Source organism: Eretmochelys imbricata, chromosome 26 (assembly GCF_965152235.1).
Source record: "Eretmochelys imbricata isolate rEreImb1 chromosome 26, rEreImb1.hap1, whole genome shotgun sequence".
Lineage (NCBI taxonomy): Eukaryota > Metazoa > Chordata > Testudines > Cheloniidae > Eretmochelys > Eretmochelys imbricata.
This window is the reverse complement of record NC_135597.1, coordinates 10,658,180-10,670,687: the sequence shown is the minus strand read 5'-3', so window position 1 is coordinate 10,670,687 and position 12,508 is coordinate 10,658,180. Positions and strand designations below refer to the sequence as shown.

Genomic DNA, 12,508 nt, shown 5'->3' with positions numbered 1-12,508 from the left:
AAGTCCCAGTCAGGGTTTTAAAATCTTAAATGAAGTGTAATCAATGGCGAATTTCATACATTGTGGAAAGAGAATAATCACAGTTGGCAAACTGAAAAAACTGAAGATAGAGAACATAAGAACGGCCAGACTGGGTCAGATCAATGGTCCGTCCCAGTGTCCTGACTTCTGATAATGGCCAGCGCCAGCGGCTTCAGAAGGAGCTAACAGAACAGAGCAATTTATTGAGTGATCAATCCGCTGTTGTCCAGTCCCGGCTTCTGGTAGTCAGAGGCTTAGGAACACCCAGAGCCTGGGGTTGCATCCCTGACCATCTTGGCTAATGGCCAATAATGGATGTATCCGCCATGATCTTATCTAGTTCTTTTTTGTCCTCTACTTATCTAGTATCATTGCAAACTACTTTCACACTGCTCTGCCTCAATCCTGCCGGACAGGTGTCACCACTGAAATGATACTGTAGTCCAGTCTCGGTTGGTCATTCAGTCCTTGATCTATCTGCTGAGACTGCAAAGAAAGAAAGAATGCTGAAAGTAAAAAAGGTGATACATAAAATATATATAAATAAAATATAATGGATTACTGTAAAGAACTAGGAAATACAATATTTAGGAAGGAAAATTTCATGGGATTTAAACTCTTTCTTTGAATATAGTTTTAGACACTAGACCAAAATTGCAGACTATTATTTTTGAGGTACAGAATGTGTCCTTTGTGAAGGACCTGATCCAATGCCCACTGAAGTTATATGAAGATTCCAGTGGAAACTGGATTAGATCCAGTGGAACCCCTGGCATTTTTCCATTGACTTTGGTGGGAATTGGACTAGCCGCTTGTAGCATAACCCAGTTCTGGGTAAAGAATAAACCTGCTGGACTTAAAATGAACTCTGTTAAAACACATATAATTAGTTGGTCAAATTTATTTCTGAAATAAGTGGGGAAACTGCCTTCTTTTCTCTCTCTCCCTCATGCATCTCCATGAAACCAGCAATGTCCAAAAGTCTCGCCCTTTTCTTCTCCCACACGCACCCACAAACACACAGGGCTACTCCCTTTGAATTGATATATTATTGGCAGTGGTGGGCCTGTGTGTTTACTTAGGGAGTTGTCTGCCCCTGCTAGTGCCTGAAGACAAAGAAAAGGTAATGATGCTATTTTCACCGGTGCTAGCTGATATGGAATCATTAAGAGAATAGATGTTAGGGGGCTTATTCCTTCACCCACTTACTTCCCTGGTCCTTCTCGCATGAACAGAGAGCAACAATACCCAAAGTCCAAAGGTGCAAACAATTCGATGTTTATTGGGGTGAACTTCCAGCAAGCATGATTCCAGTTTCCTTCCTTAGTGTCCCCCTTCCCAGCTCTGACACCACAGAGCCTTACACCTGTGTCCCTGTTCCCATTCCTGCCCTTAGCCAAACATGATTCCAATTTCCCCACTCCCATTCCCTGTTCCCATTTCCCCCTTTAGCAAAACATGATTGCAATTTCCTTACCCCCCATTCCCTGTTCCCATCCTGCCCCCACCCCCACCCTCTTCCTGATTGACTGCAGACTATATAGTAAAACTTGGCAGGTTTCAGAGTAACAGCCGTGTTAGTCTGTATTCGCAAAAAGAAAAGGAGTACTTGTGGCACCTTAGAGACTAACCAATTTATTTGAGCATGAGCTTTCGTGAGCTACAGCTCACTTCATCAGATGCATACCGTGGAAACTGCAGCAGACTTTATATATACATAGAGAATATGAAACAATACCTCCTCCCACCCCACTGTCCTGCTGGTAATAGCTTATCTAAAGTAATCTTCAGGTTAGGCCATTTGCAGCACAAATCCAGGTTTTCTCACCCTCCACCCCCCCACACAAATTCACTCTCCTGCTGGTGATAGCTCATCCAAAGTGACAACTCTTTACACAATGTGCATGATAATGAAGTTAGGCCATTTCCTGCACAAATCCAGGTTCTCTCACTCCCTCACCCCCCTCCAAAAACCCACCCCCATACACACACAAACTCACTCTCCTGCTGGTAATAGCTCATCCAAACTGACCACTCTCCAAGTTTAAATCCAAGTTAAACCAGAACATCTGGGGGGGGGGGGTAGGAAAAAACAAGAGGAAATAGGCTACCTTGCATAATGACTTAGCCACTCCCAGTCTCTATTTAAGCCTAAATTAAGAGTATCCAATTTGCAAATGAATTCCAATTCAGCAGTTTCTCGCTGGAGTCTGGATTTGAAGTTTTTTTGTTTTAAGATAGCGACCTTCATGTCTGTGATTGCGTGACCAGAGAGATTGAAGTGTTCTCCGACTGGTTTATGAATGTTATAATTCTTGACATCTGATTTGTGTCCATTTATTCTTTTCCGTAGAGACTGTCCAGTTTGACCAATGTACATGGCAGAGGGGCATTGCTGGCACATGATGGCATAAATCACATTGGTGGATGTGCAGGTGAATGAGCCTCTGATAGTGTGGCTGATGTTATTAGGCCCTGTGATGGTGTCCCCTGAATAGATATGTGGGCACAATTGGCAACGGGCTTTGTTGCAAGGATAAGTTCCTGGGTTAATGGTTCTGTTGTGCGGTATGTGGTTGTTGGTGAGTATTTGCTTCAGGTTGCGGGGCTGTCTGTAGGCAAGGACTGGCCTGTCTCCCAAGATTTGTGAGAGTTTTGGATCATCCTTTAGGATAGGTTGTAGATCCTTAATAATGCGTTGGAGGGGTTTTAGTTGGGGGCTGAAGGTGACGGCTAGTGGGGTTCTGTTATTTTCTTTGTTAGGCCTGTCCTGTAGTAGGTAACTTCTGGGAACTCTTCTGGCTCTATCAATCTGTTTCTTTACTTCCGCAGGTGGGTATTGTAGTTGTAAGAAAGCTTGACAGAGATCTTGTAGGTGTTTGTCTCTGTCTGAGGGGTTGGAGCAAATGCGGTTGTATCGCAGAGCTTGGCTGTAGACGATGGATCGTGTGGTGTGGTCAGGGTGAAAGCTGGAGGCATGCAGGTAGGAATAGCGGTCAGTAGGTTTCCGGTATAGGGTGGTGTTTATGTGACCATTGTTTATTAGCACTGTAGTGTCCAGGAAGTGGATCTCTTGTGAGGACTGGACCAGGCTGAGGTTGGTGGTGGGATGGAAATTGTTGAAATCATGGTGGAATTCCTCAAGGGCTTCTTTTCCATGGGTCCAGATGATGAAGATGTCATCAATATAGCGCAAGTAGAGTAGGGGCTTTAGGGGACGAGAGCTGAGGAACCGTTGTTCTAAATCAGCCATAAAAATGTTGGCATACTGTGGGGCCATGCGGGTACCCATAGCAGTGCCGCTGATCTGAAGGTATACATTGTCCCCAAATGTGAAATAGTTATGGGTAAGGACAAAGTCACAAAGTTCAGCCACCAGGTTAGCCGTGACATTATCGGGGATAGTGTTCCTGACGGCTTGTAGTCCATCTTTGTGTGGAATGTTGGTGTAGAGGGCTTCTACATCCATAGTGGCCAGGATGGTGTTATCAGGAAGATCACCGATGGATTGAAGTTTCCTCAGGAAGTCAGTGGTGTCTCGAAGGTAGCTGGGAGTGCTGGTAGCGTAGGGCCTGAGGAGGGAGTCTACATAGCCAGACAATCCTGCTGTCAGGGTGCCAATGCCTGAAATGATGGGGCGCCCAGGAGTTCCAGGTTTATGGATCTTGGGTAGTAGATAAAATATCCCAGGTCGGGGTTCCAGGGGTGTGTCTGTGCGGATTTGATCTTGTGCTTGGGCTATCACCAGCAGGAGAGTGAATTTGTGTGGGGGGGTGGAGGGTGAGAAAACCTGGATTTGTGCTGGAAATGGCCTAACCTGATGATTACTTTAGATAAGCTATTACCAGCAGAACAGTGGGGTGGGAGGAGGTATTGTTTCATATTCTCTGTGTATATATAAAGTCTGCTGCAGTTTCCACGGTATGCATCTGATGAAGTGAGCTGTAGCTCACGAAAGCTCATGCTCAAATAAATTGGTTAGTCTCTAAGGTGCCACAAGTACTCCTTTTCTTTTTTAGTAAAACTTGAGTTCAGCTTAGCTATACCTTAACCAATCATTTTCCTGAAATTTAACTAACCAATCCTAACATATTGTAACATGATTATGTAACCAATTATATCCCACCACCTTAATTAGTTTATCCCCAGCAAAATTAATTATACAGCAGACAGGAACAATCACAGAACCAGACAGAGATTATACAGACAAACAATAGCAAAGTGGGAACTATAATCACAAAACAATACAGAAGTAATGATTTCACATCCCAGCTATTGATAAGTGAGTTCTTGCCAGACAGGATGCTATCAAACTAAGTTTCCTTTTACATTTTCTAGGCAATCCCTTTCTCTGGAGGTGATAGGCATTATCAGGACAGGACTGTATTCCTAACAGCCCAGTAGCACCTTCTTTCAATGTGACTAGTTTGGAATGTGAGGATGTGACCGGTCGCTTCCCAGCTTATGGCTGCCTCTGTTGCTTAGCCAAAGGCCTTAGCCTAAGCACAGGGCCTCAGACTGTCACAGTAAGAGAAGGCCCTTACACCGGCAGACAGTGATTTTGATTCTTTCTTTTATATCTCTAGAACTAGCCAAGTGATAAGAATACATCTAAATTCTTAGAGTACAGGCCTTTACAGACAGGCCTGAATATCTATATCCTAGATGGAACATAGATGGAACTTACCCATTTTTATAGAGTAATTTTTCACAATACGACCACACTGTATTGGTGAAGTCTAGTGAAGTCTAGCTGAAATAAAGAACAGTTGTAACTGCGAACCAGGAGACCTAGATTCTATCCCCCACTTTTCCAATGATCCATTTTGTGACAATTCACACAATTCATACACCCTCTCTGTGCTAGTTTCCCCATACATCTTTATATCAGGGAGACTAAGACTTACCCAATTTATGCATTCAAAGACATAATAATCAGTCGTTTTAATTCCAGTAGTTATTTAATGGGCTATTTTGGAGGCAGTAGCCAAAAACTGTGAGGTGCAGTAGCTGAGTGGTTCAGGTGTTCAACTAAAATCCTGCAGGGTATGGGGTTTTGGCTCAATAAATCTCACACTAAAAGGCCACTTCCAGTTTACCCAGCTGTAAAATGGGTACCTGATCTATCAGGTTAGGGCAGTCAAAGGTGGTCACCTGTGATGCTGACCCCATAAGGCCCTGGTGTTCTGTTGGCTATGAAACTGATACGCATTAACTGTGCGAGCCTATTGAGACATTGACTTGGGAGAACTTTGACTTTGACCTAGAAAGTTGATCTATTCATTGGTATTTAGCCAGTACTTGTGGGTTGCCAGGATATGGATATTTCTGTCCAGGTTCATCTTAAAGCTATGTGGGTGTTTGGGGATGGAGATACAGAAAGTAAAATGTAAAGAGTAGGAAAGAACAGTAGAGTCTTTCCTTATATCCATTTCTGCTAATAAAGACAAATTGAAATTATGTCTGTGTATTAAAAATTAAAACTCGCATTTGTATACGCTAGAGAGTTCATTAGTACATAATAGATATTTGCGAAGTGAGCAATTTTAATCTTTTCAGGGTGGACTAAAGTGCTTACAACATATCAGGCCCAAAATTCAGATAAAGCAGTTTACCATGGTGTGGCATGTAGATATGGAATCACTGAAGTCACAACGCATATTTCTGTCCAGTGTTTCCCACACCTATGGCAAGATATAAAAGTTACAGGTCTCTGCAATTTTTTTCCATTTCATCCACAACTTCTTGTTCTTATCCAAAAGAAAAATGAACACAGTTGTGAGTATATTTGTCCTTTATTGTAGTTGTAATTATTTTAAGAAGCTACTATTTATATAAAAATGTGAATTCTTTTTGACGAGAAGCAAGAGTGTTCAGTGAAGTTAGCACTGTTTTGAGAATAATTATGTGTCATGTTTCATTTGCTGGTACAATAAGAAGGTACTGTCCTGCATTCTTTGTGCTGCAATAATCTCCTTGAAATCAATGGGAATCATTCATTAACAAGGGATTCAGGATTGAGCCCAAATTTAAGCATGTTTCATTGCTAATTTTTGTTATAATTTTTTAGAGGAATCAAGAAATATGTTTGGAAGCAATCAGTGTAATTTTTGAATAGCAAGAAAAATGTAACTTCTCAAAAGGAAAAGTATTGTGTTATTTTCTGAATGAAATCATTAAGAAAACTGAATTTACAAATTTTTTACACAGACAAAAGTTTGAGAAATGTCTCAGACAAAGTCAGACAAGGAATGGCAAAATGCACATGAATATTACTGTCTGGTAGAAAATATTTAGCAAGTTGCATTTTTTAAATTTAGACTTTGGACTGGATTTTGTAATATTTTATCTCGTAAAATAGGCCTCAAGCAAATATGGGAATCTAGGAAATACCGTACGATATCTGACCTGTGGTCATAGTTGTACCATATCTCAGACAGTGACCAGCACCAGATTTATCCAGAGGAAGGTACAAGAATTAGGGCAATTAGGGAATCATCAACCCACCAGATATAAATATCCCAAATTCAGTGGGAGATCAAAATCTGGATATGCTTCTCGTTCCAATGGAAAGGGGCAGGGATTTTTAGTTGTAAGTTTTTTAGAGACCATCTAAAAGTTTTTGCTTGTTTTTGTTAATGCATATTTAATGTCAATGACTAACATTCTGGAGGAAGAAAGTGTTTGTTAAATACCTTCTTCCCTTTGGCTGAGGCGTGAGAGCTGATGTACTTTGAGACCCCACCAACAGGTCCTCCAACAAAACTAGGGAACAGTAGGTTTGGGGTTCCTAATATTTCTAAGACAAAAACACAAGTATCAAAACAATCACAAAGTAGATAGCCAGATAGCTAGATAGATTCTGTAATACCATAAAAAAGTAAACAAGTTCACAAGTAGAATTCTTTTAAAATTCCTTTTTGGGTTCCCTTTAAGATTAAGCAGTTTTTATAAAGTTTCACAGTGATACAAGCAAAATGAAACGTAACCAGGAGAAACTTACAATTGGAAAATGTAATTATTTTCAGATAATCCACTTGCAGTGCAAAGTGGATCATTTTTCAAACCTTGGGAATAAAATAGCTTCCCTTGATTCATTAATTCTGCAAGCTCTGAGTTTTGGCCTGGACTCTGTCCATGTGTCATGGTGGTTTTTAGTGTTTCTGTTGCATATGAATGCTGTTATTTCTTTTTCAGGCTACAGTAATTGCTGTGCTGGGAGTCTTTTGGACTCAAGCTTTTTCATATGAAGTAAGTAGACTGCCAATGCTTTGTACTGCCTAGTATTCATTTGCAATGCATTAGGTCCCTGGAGAAATGGGATAACCAGGAAGAAAAGGCACTGAGGAAATTAATAAAATGCTTATTGCTGAGCACAAAGGAAAAGGTAATCTTTGCCAAACCAGACAATCCTATAAATTAAGGAGCCAATCCTGCTGTCATTACTCAGGAAGAACTCCCATTGACACTTGCCTGAGGAAGGATTGTTAGATAAGGCCCCGAAGAAGAAAAAGACGTGTGAGGTCACCTCCTTCCATCCCACTAAATCAGTTCAGGATTATTCCCTACAGTATAGATATTTGCAAGCGCAACACTTCCTAGGCAAAAATAAGTCACAATCCAATAGATCTTGCCATGAAGAAATTATTGCTGCTTTATACAGCCTAAATAATTGTGTTCACTTTATAAACCATTGTTCCTAGTTATCTCCCTTCTAAAAAATGTCTCCCCTTTCTTAATATTTCACCATGTCATATATAGATAGTATCTCCCTCCTTAATCATCCCTTAGTGAAGCAAGATGCAGCAGGCCTGATTCTTCTTTACAGTAAGGCGCCTTTACACCACTCTGGTAGCTTAAAGGGGCCTTGTACAGCCAAAGTGATGCAAAAGGGCCATAGCGTAAATAAAAATCAGACTCATTTTAATTCTTTGACTTCATTAGCTCTGGAATCATAACAGGTAAAATACTGTATTTTATGTTGCACTTTTCAGATGAGTGAAAAAGGTGACTATCGCATATTTTGTGTTTTGTACTCAGATCTATAGCCTCCCAGGAACAAATGGTGACTATGTCCAGCAAACTGTGACTATTAGCAATGAACTTCATATTGCTGATATCCATATCCATGCTGGGTTGTGCTCCTCTGATACCATTTTTGACTACAAACATGTAAGTGAAACCAAGAATCTGTCTTGGCTTAAAATCATCTCAATGTTTTTTTTTCTTTTTAAACACAGTAAACTAGCTTGATACCTCTTCTTTCTCCTTGTGAATAATCCTTAAACAATGTCTATTTTAATCATCCATCTCTTTGGTTTCTTCATATGTCTATTCAATGCAACAGAAATACAAAACGAAGAAAAGATAAAGTTTGCCCTAGAACTGTACATAGACATAAACAAGGAGATATAAATTCTGTTCCTAGTTACAATGGTGTGACTGCAGAGTAACTCCATTACTTCACTCTGCATTTACACCGTTGTAGCTCAGAGCAAAATTTTGGCCCAGCATACAAAGAGAAGATTAACAACTGGGTGGCAGTAACTATTTTCAAATTAGAAACCTGCTTTTCTATATCACAGGGATACATTGCTACCAGGCTGTTTTCCCGGAGGGCCTGCTTTATCTTGAAAATGGAGAAAGGATATATCCCAGAGCTGAAAGAAATTGGACGGCTTGCTTACGAGAAACAGGTAATTCTCTGAAGTATTATGTACTATATACAAGCAAGTCATGTTAGAGAGGTGGTGTGATGGAAATAAAGGGTACTGCCATCTGGAATACTCTTTGTTCTTAGGAGTCTTTCTTATTAGACTGGTGATAACAAAACAGAGACTTTGATACTACAGTGATGCACTCACTAAAGATAATTGTGCCTGCAAAACTGAACATCTGGCCATCAGTTTACTTGGGCCAACCCATGAAGTTCCTATACAGGCAAAACTTTCACTGAAATCAATAGGGATTTTGCTTGAGTGGGAATTTCAGAATTCGGCCTCTTTTTGGCAGGTGAACAGTAACTTATTCATAGCAAAATTACTTAATATAGTTATAATAACTGTACAGATTAGGAGGGTGAACATGGAAAACAAAGTGAAAGCTGCCAAAGTGTAAAACTATATAGCTGTTCTATATTATTATTAATCATTATTAAGTATTTGATTAACGCAGTTCATTTTTGCTATGTGTATACAATTACTCTTCAGTGAACTTTGTGACTATTTCCTTCTTTGTAATTAACAATCTGTTACTTCTTTAGATGATGCTTTGTATGTGGCTAGAGAAAATTTGTTAGAGGTGGATGGGTTTTCTCACAAGGATGTTACAGAAGATTAAGGAATAAGATGTATTGCTAACTATATTTTAATATTTTCTCCTTTAAGATGATGAACAAGATGTTTTCCCCAAAACGCCTGTGGGTGCAATATGAGCCCAGTGATTCTATATTTGGTGAAATCAAGGAGTGGTTGATCTTTGGTAAACCCATTGAGAAACTCTGCAAAGGTGTGCCTGTTTACAAGGTTCGCAAGGTTGAAGGTGGGTAACAAGACTGAAACCAAATTCTTTTGAAGGCGCTGAGTCTTAAAGAAGCTAATTTTCCTAGTTCTATCTCTGGTTCTGATGTGAGCCATAGTTCCTGAGCACCTCACAATCTTTAGCATATTTCCTTGGGATCTAGAGCAGTGTTAATATCCCCCATTTTATCGATTGGTAACCAAGGCAGAGAAAGGCTAAGGGCGGAATGCTCAAAATGAGTTAGGATAACTCCTTTTGAGCATCCTCCCTTAAGTGATTTGCCCAAGGTCACACAGGAAGTCTCTGGCGGAGCAGGAAATTAAACCAGGTCTCCCAAGTTCAAGGTTAATACCCTAATCACTGTACTGTCCTCCCTCTCTTGCTGAATATAAAATGACAGCTTGGGCTCATCTGTGCTAAAGCAATTCTGCATTCCACAATTTAGTACCGAGATGGATTTGCTGGAGTGGTGGCCCAGGATCTGTCTTGCAAAGCAGACAAAGGTAGCACTTTCTGGAGCCCCTATTGCTGGTCCTCCATTACACCCTGCTGCTGGCATAGAGGGTGTGGCCATGGGAAGGGGGAGGGAGCCAAGATTCTTTTGTTCTCTAATGATCCCCTGCCATTTTAATGGCTATAGTAGGTCTAACTTATGCCAGAGCACTAGTTTGACACATGGCTGGCCCAGGACCAAAAGCACAGAAAGGTGGCTCAAAGCCACATTTGCATGTCCCCCATTTGAGTTGCACCATAAGAGTCTGATCCAACTCCCTAACTGATAATCAGGTCCTGTTCCTGTACTTTTTCTTTTTTTTTGCTTGATTTTGGAGAATTGTCATTGAAAATATATTTTGTGTCCTTGTTTCCTGTTTAGGTGCCATAAGAGCTGGTGGCTGTGCTAAGGCAGGAATCCTGGGCATTTTGGGCATTTCAATCTGCGGAAAGATCAGTGTTTAGACATAACCCTGGCAGTGCCATTGCTTGGAATGGGCTTATTATTTTCCAGCGGCTTTCATTCTTTGTAAGCCATGAGCAACGTTATTAATTTGGGATCAATCTCATTGTTCCACATAATCAGCCTCTCTCGCAAACTATGATCTACCAATAAAAGAATGAAACATTCCACCTGCCTTGGTTTTCTTTTGCAAAACAAGCAGCACACAACTAAATGAATCCCCTCTCCTCTTATTTTTGTGTTTGTATGCTTCCCTCCAAAGCAAAATAAAGCTGTCCTTGTTCCATTCATCTGTTCAGCATGCAATGTGACATACATAATATGGGCTCAACCTCGCAGGGTTTTTTACAAACAAAACTCCCCAGTGAAGTCAGCACCTAGATATGTCAGTGACTAGCACTCCATAAATGTGATGGCTAGGGATAGATAGATAGATAGATAGATAGATAGATGTCATCCAAACTAGCAGCCACATCTTTAATACTTCAGAACTCCTTTTAGGATGTTTTATTTAAACGTTACTTTTAGAGATGGGTTTGAACCAAAACCCCAGACCTTAACATTCTCAAACTTTGAGAAAGTTTAGATCTGGAAGTTTACATTCAGCCCCTATCTTTATTGTGAGATGAACCAAACATTGAATGTGAACACCATCCCAACTTGGGAAAAGTTTGGATGGGACACTTTGTTTTGCAGTGCATTTCAGGTTCCTCACTGACTTAGACTGCAGTTTTCAAAGGGGCCTAGGTCAAATGGAATTGGCTACCTAAATTACTTACAGCATTTGAAATCTCACCATCATTTATCATCTTTATTATTATTAATAATAATTGTTTGTGTTGTAGTAGCAACTAGGACCCTAGGCAAGGACTAGGTGCTGGGTGCTGTACAAACACAGAACAAAAAGATATGTGCCCCAAAAAGCTTACTTCCCGGATTCCCTTTCCTCAGCACCAATTATAAAAGCTGTGCCAATTGCTAAAGGCACTTCACATGTTTTCCCAGAGGGCAGCTTGCAAGGGGAACTGAATGAGGCAAGGTAGCATAGCATAGCTGCAGCCGTGTCTCTTAGATTTCAGTGCGGGAATTAATGTTTGGGAAGAATGTATATTTTAGAGTTGGAAAATGCAGCCTACTGAGCCTTGAAGGACTGCCAGTGAGCAGAGCATACTTATGAGTCCAGGGAATTGGATAATTTCCTAACCTAGTTATTTTCAAATCTGGCTGCTTATCAAACCATCTGTCACTTATTAAAGGAGCATTTTATCTTCTTATGATGAAACTGTTCTGTTAGACAAATTAATCCTATTCACAACAGGCTGCAGGTCTTTGGTGATCCGGAAAAATGTACCTGGAGGGTTCAAGGCTGGCAATTAAATCTAGGAATATTTGTGTGTGTGTCTCCAAGAGATAGGATTTTGGATTTAATAATATTTTACTGTGAACTCAGTGCTGGTGAAAAGTGCAGGATTGACAGTCTTGGAGTGCAAGGTCCTCTATTGATCCACAGAAGAGGTACAGCCTGAGAAAACTTCCCCGTCTTGTCCTGCCAAAGTGCATCAACATTGCTTTGAAAGTACCACCTGGCAGGCTGAGAAGATAGTTCATTCTCCACTCACGCTTTCGGCTGTCTCCTGAGTGTGCCATCAAGAGGAGCAATTCAGTTGGTGGGATTTGTAATGTGGATAGCTGTACTTCAGAAACTGGCCTGGGACCGGTGTTGGGTGAGAAATGGTCTTCCCGCCCTATGACAATTTTCCAAGATTTTGAAAAAATTTCCTACCCAAATCAGGACAAAAAGTACAAATCTTGAAAATTGTCATGAACTGACAAAACAAAAACAAACAAACAAACAAAAAAACAGTTCAGGTTAATTGAAACATTTTTCTTCGATAAATTCTAAATGTTTTATTTCAATTTTGAATTTTTAAAACCCTTTTTTGTCTACATTTGCTAAAATTTGTAACTGAAAAGTCACTTCAACGCAAAAAACTGAAACTTTTCATTTCAAAA

At 40.4% G+C, this 12,508-nt stretch overlaps 1 protein-coding gene across 1 annotated transcript; it reads left to right on the top strand.

Annotated features, from left to right (window-relative positions):
• The first annotated feature begins 143 nt into the window (after window positions 1-143).
• Window positions 144-9,569, top strand: GKN2 (gastrokine 2). The gene is made up of 5 exons (XM_077805556.1): window positions 144-263; window positions 7,219-7,272; window positions 8,062-8,193; window positions 8,607-8,717; window positions 9,408-9,569. The coding sequence occupies exons 1-5, from the start codon at window positions 144-146 to the stop codon at window positions 9,567-9,569; spliced, it is 579 nt and encodes a 192-aa protein (XP_077661682.1).
• Window positions 9,570-12,508: the final 2,939 nt, after the last annotated feature.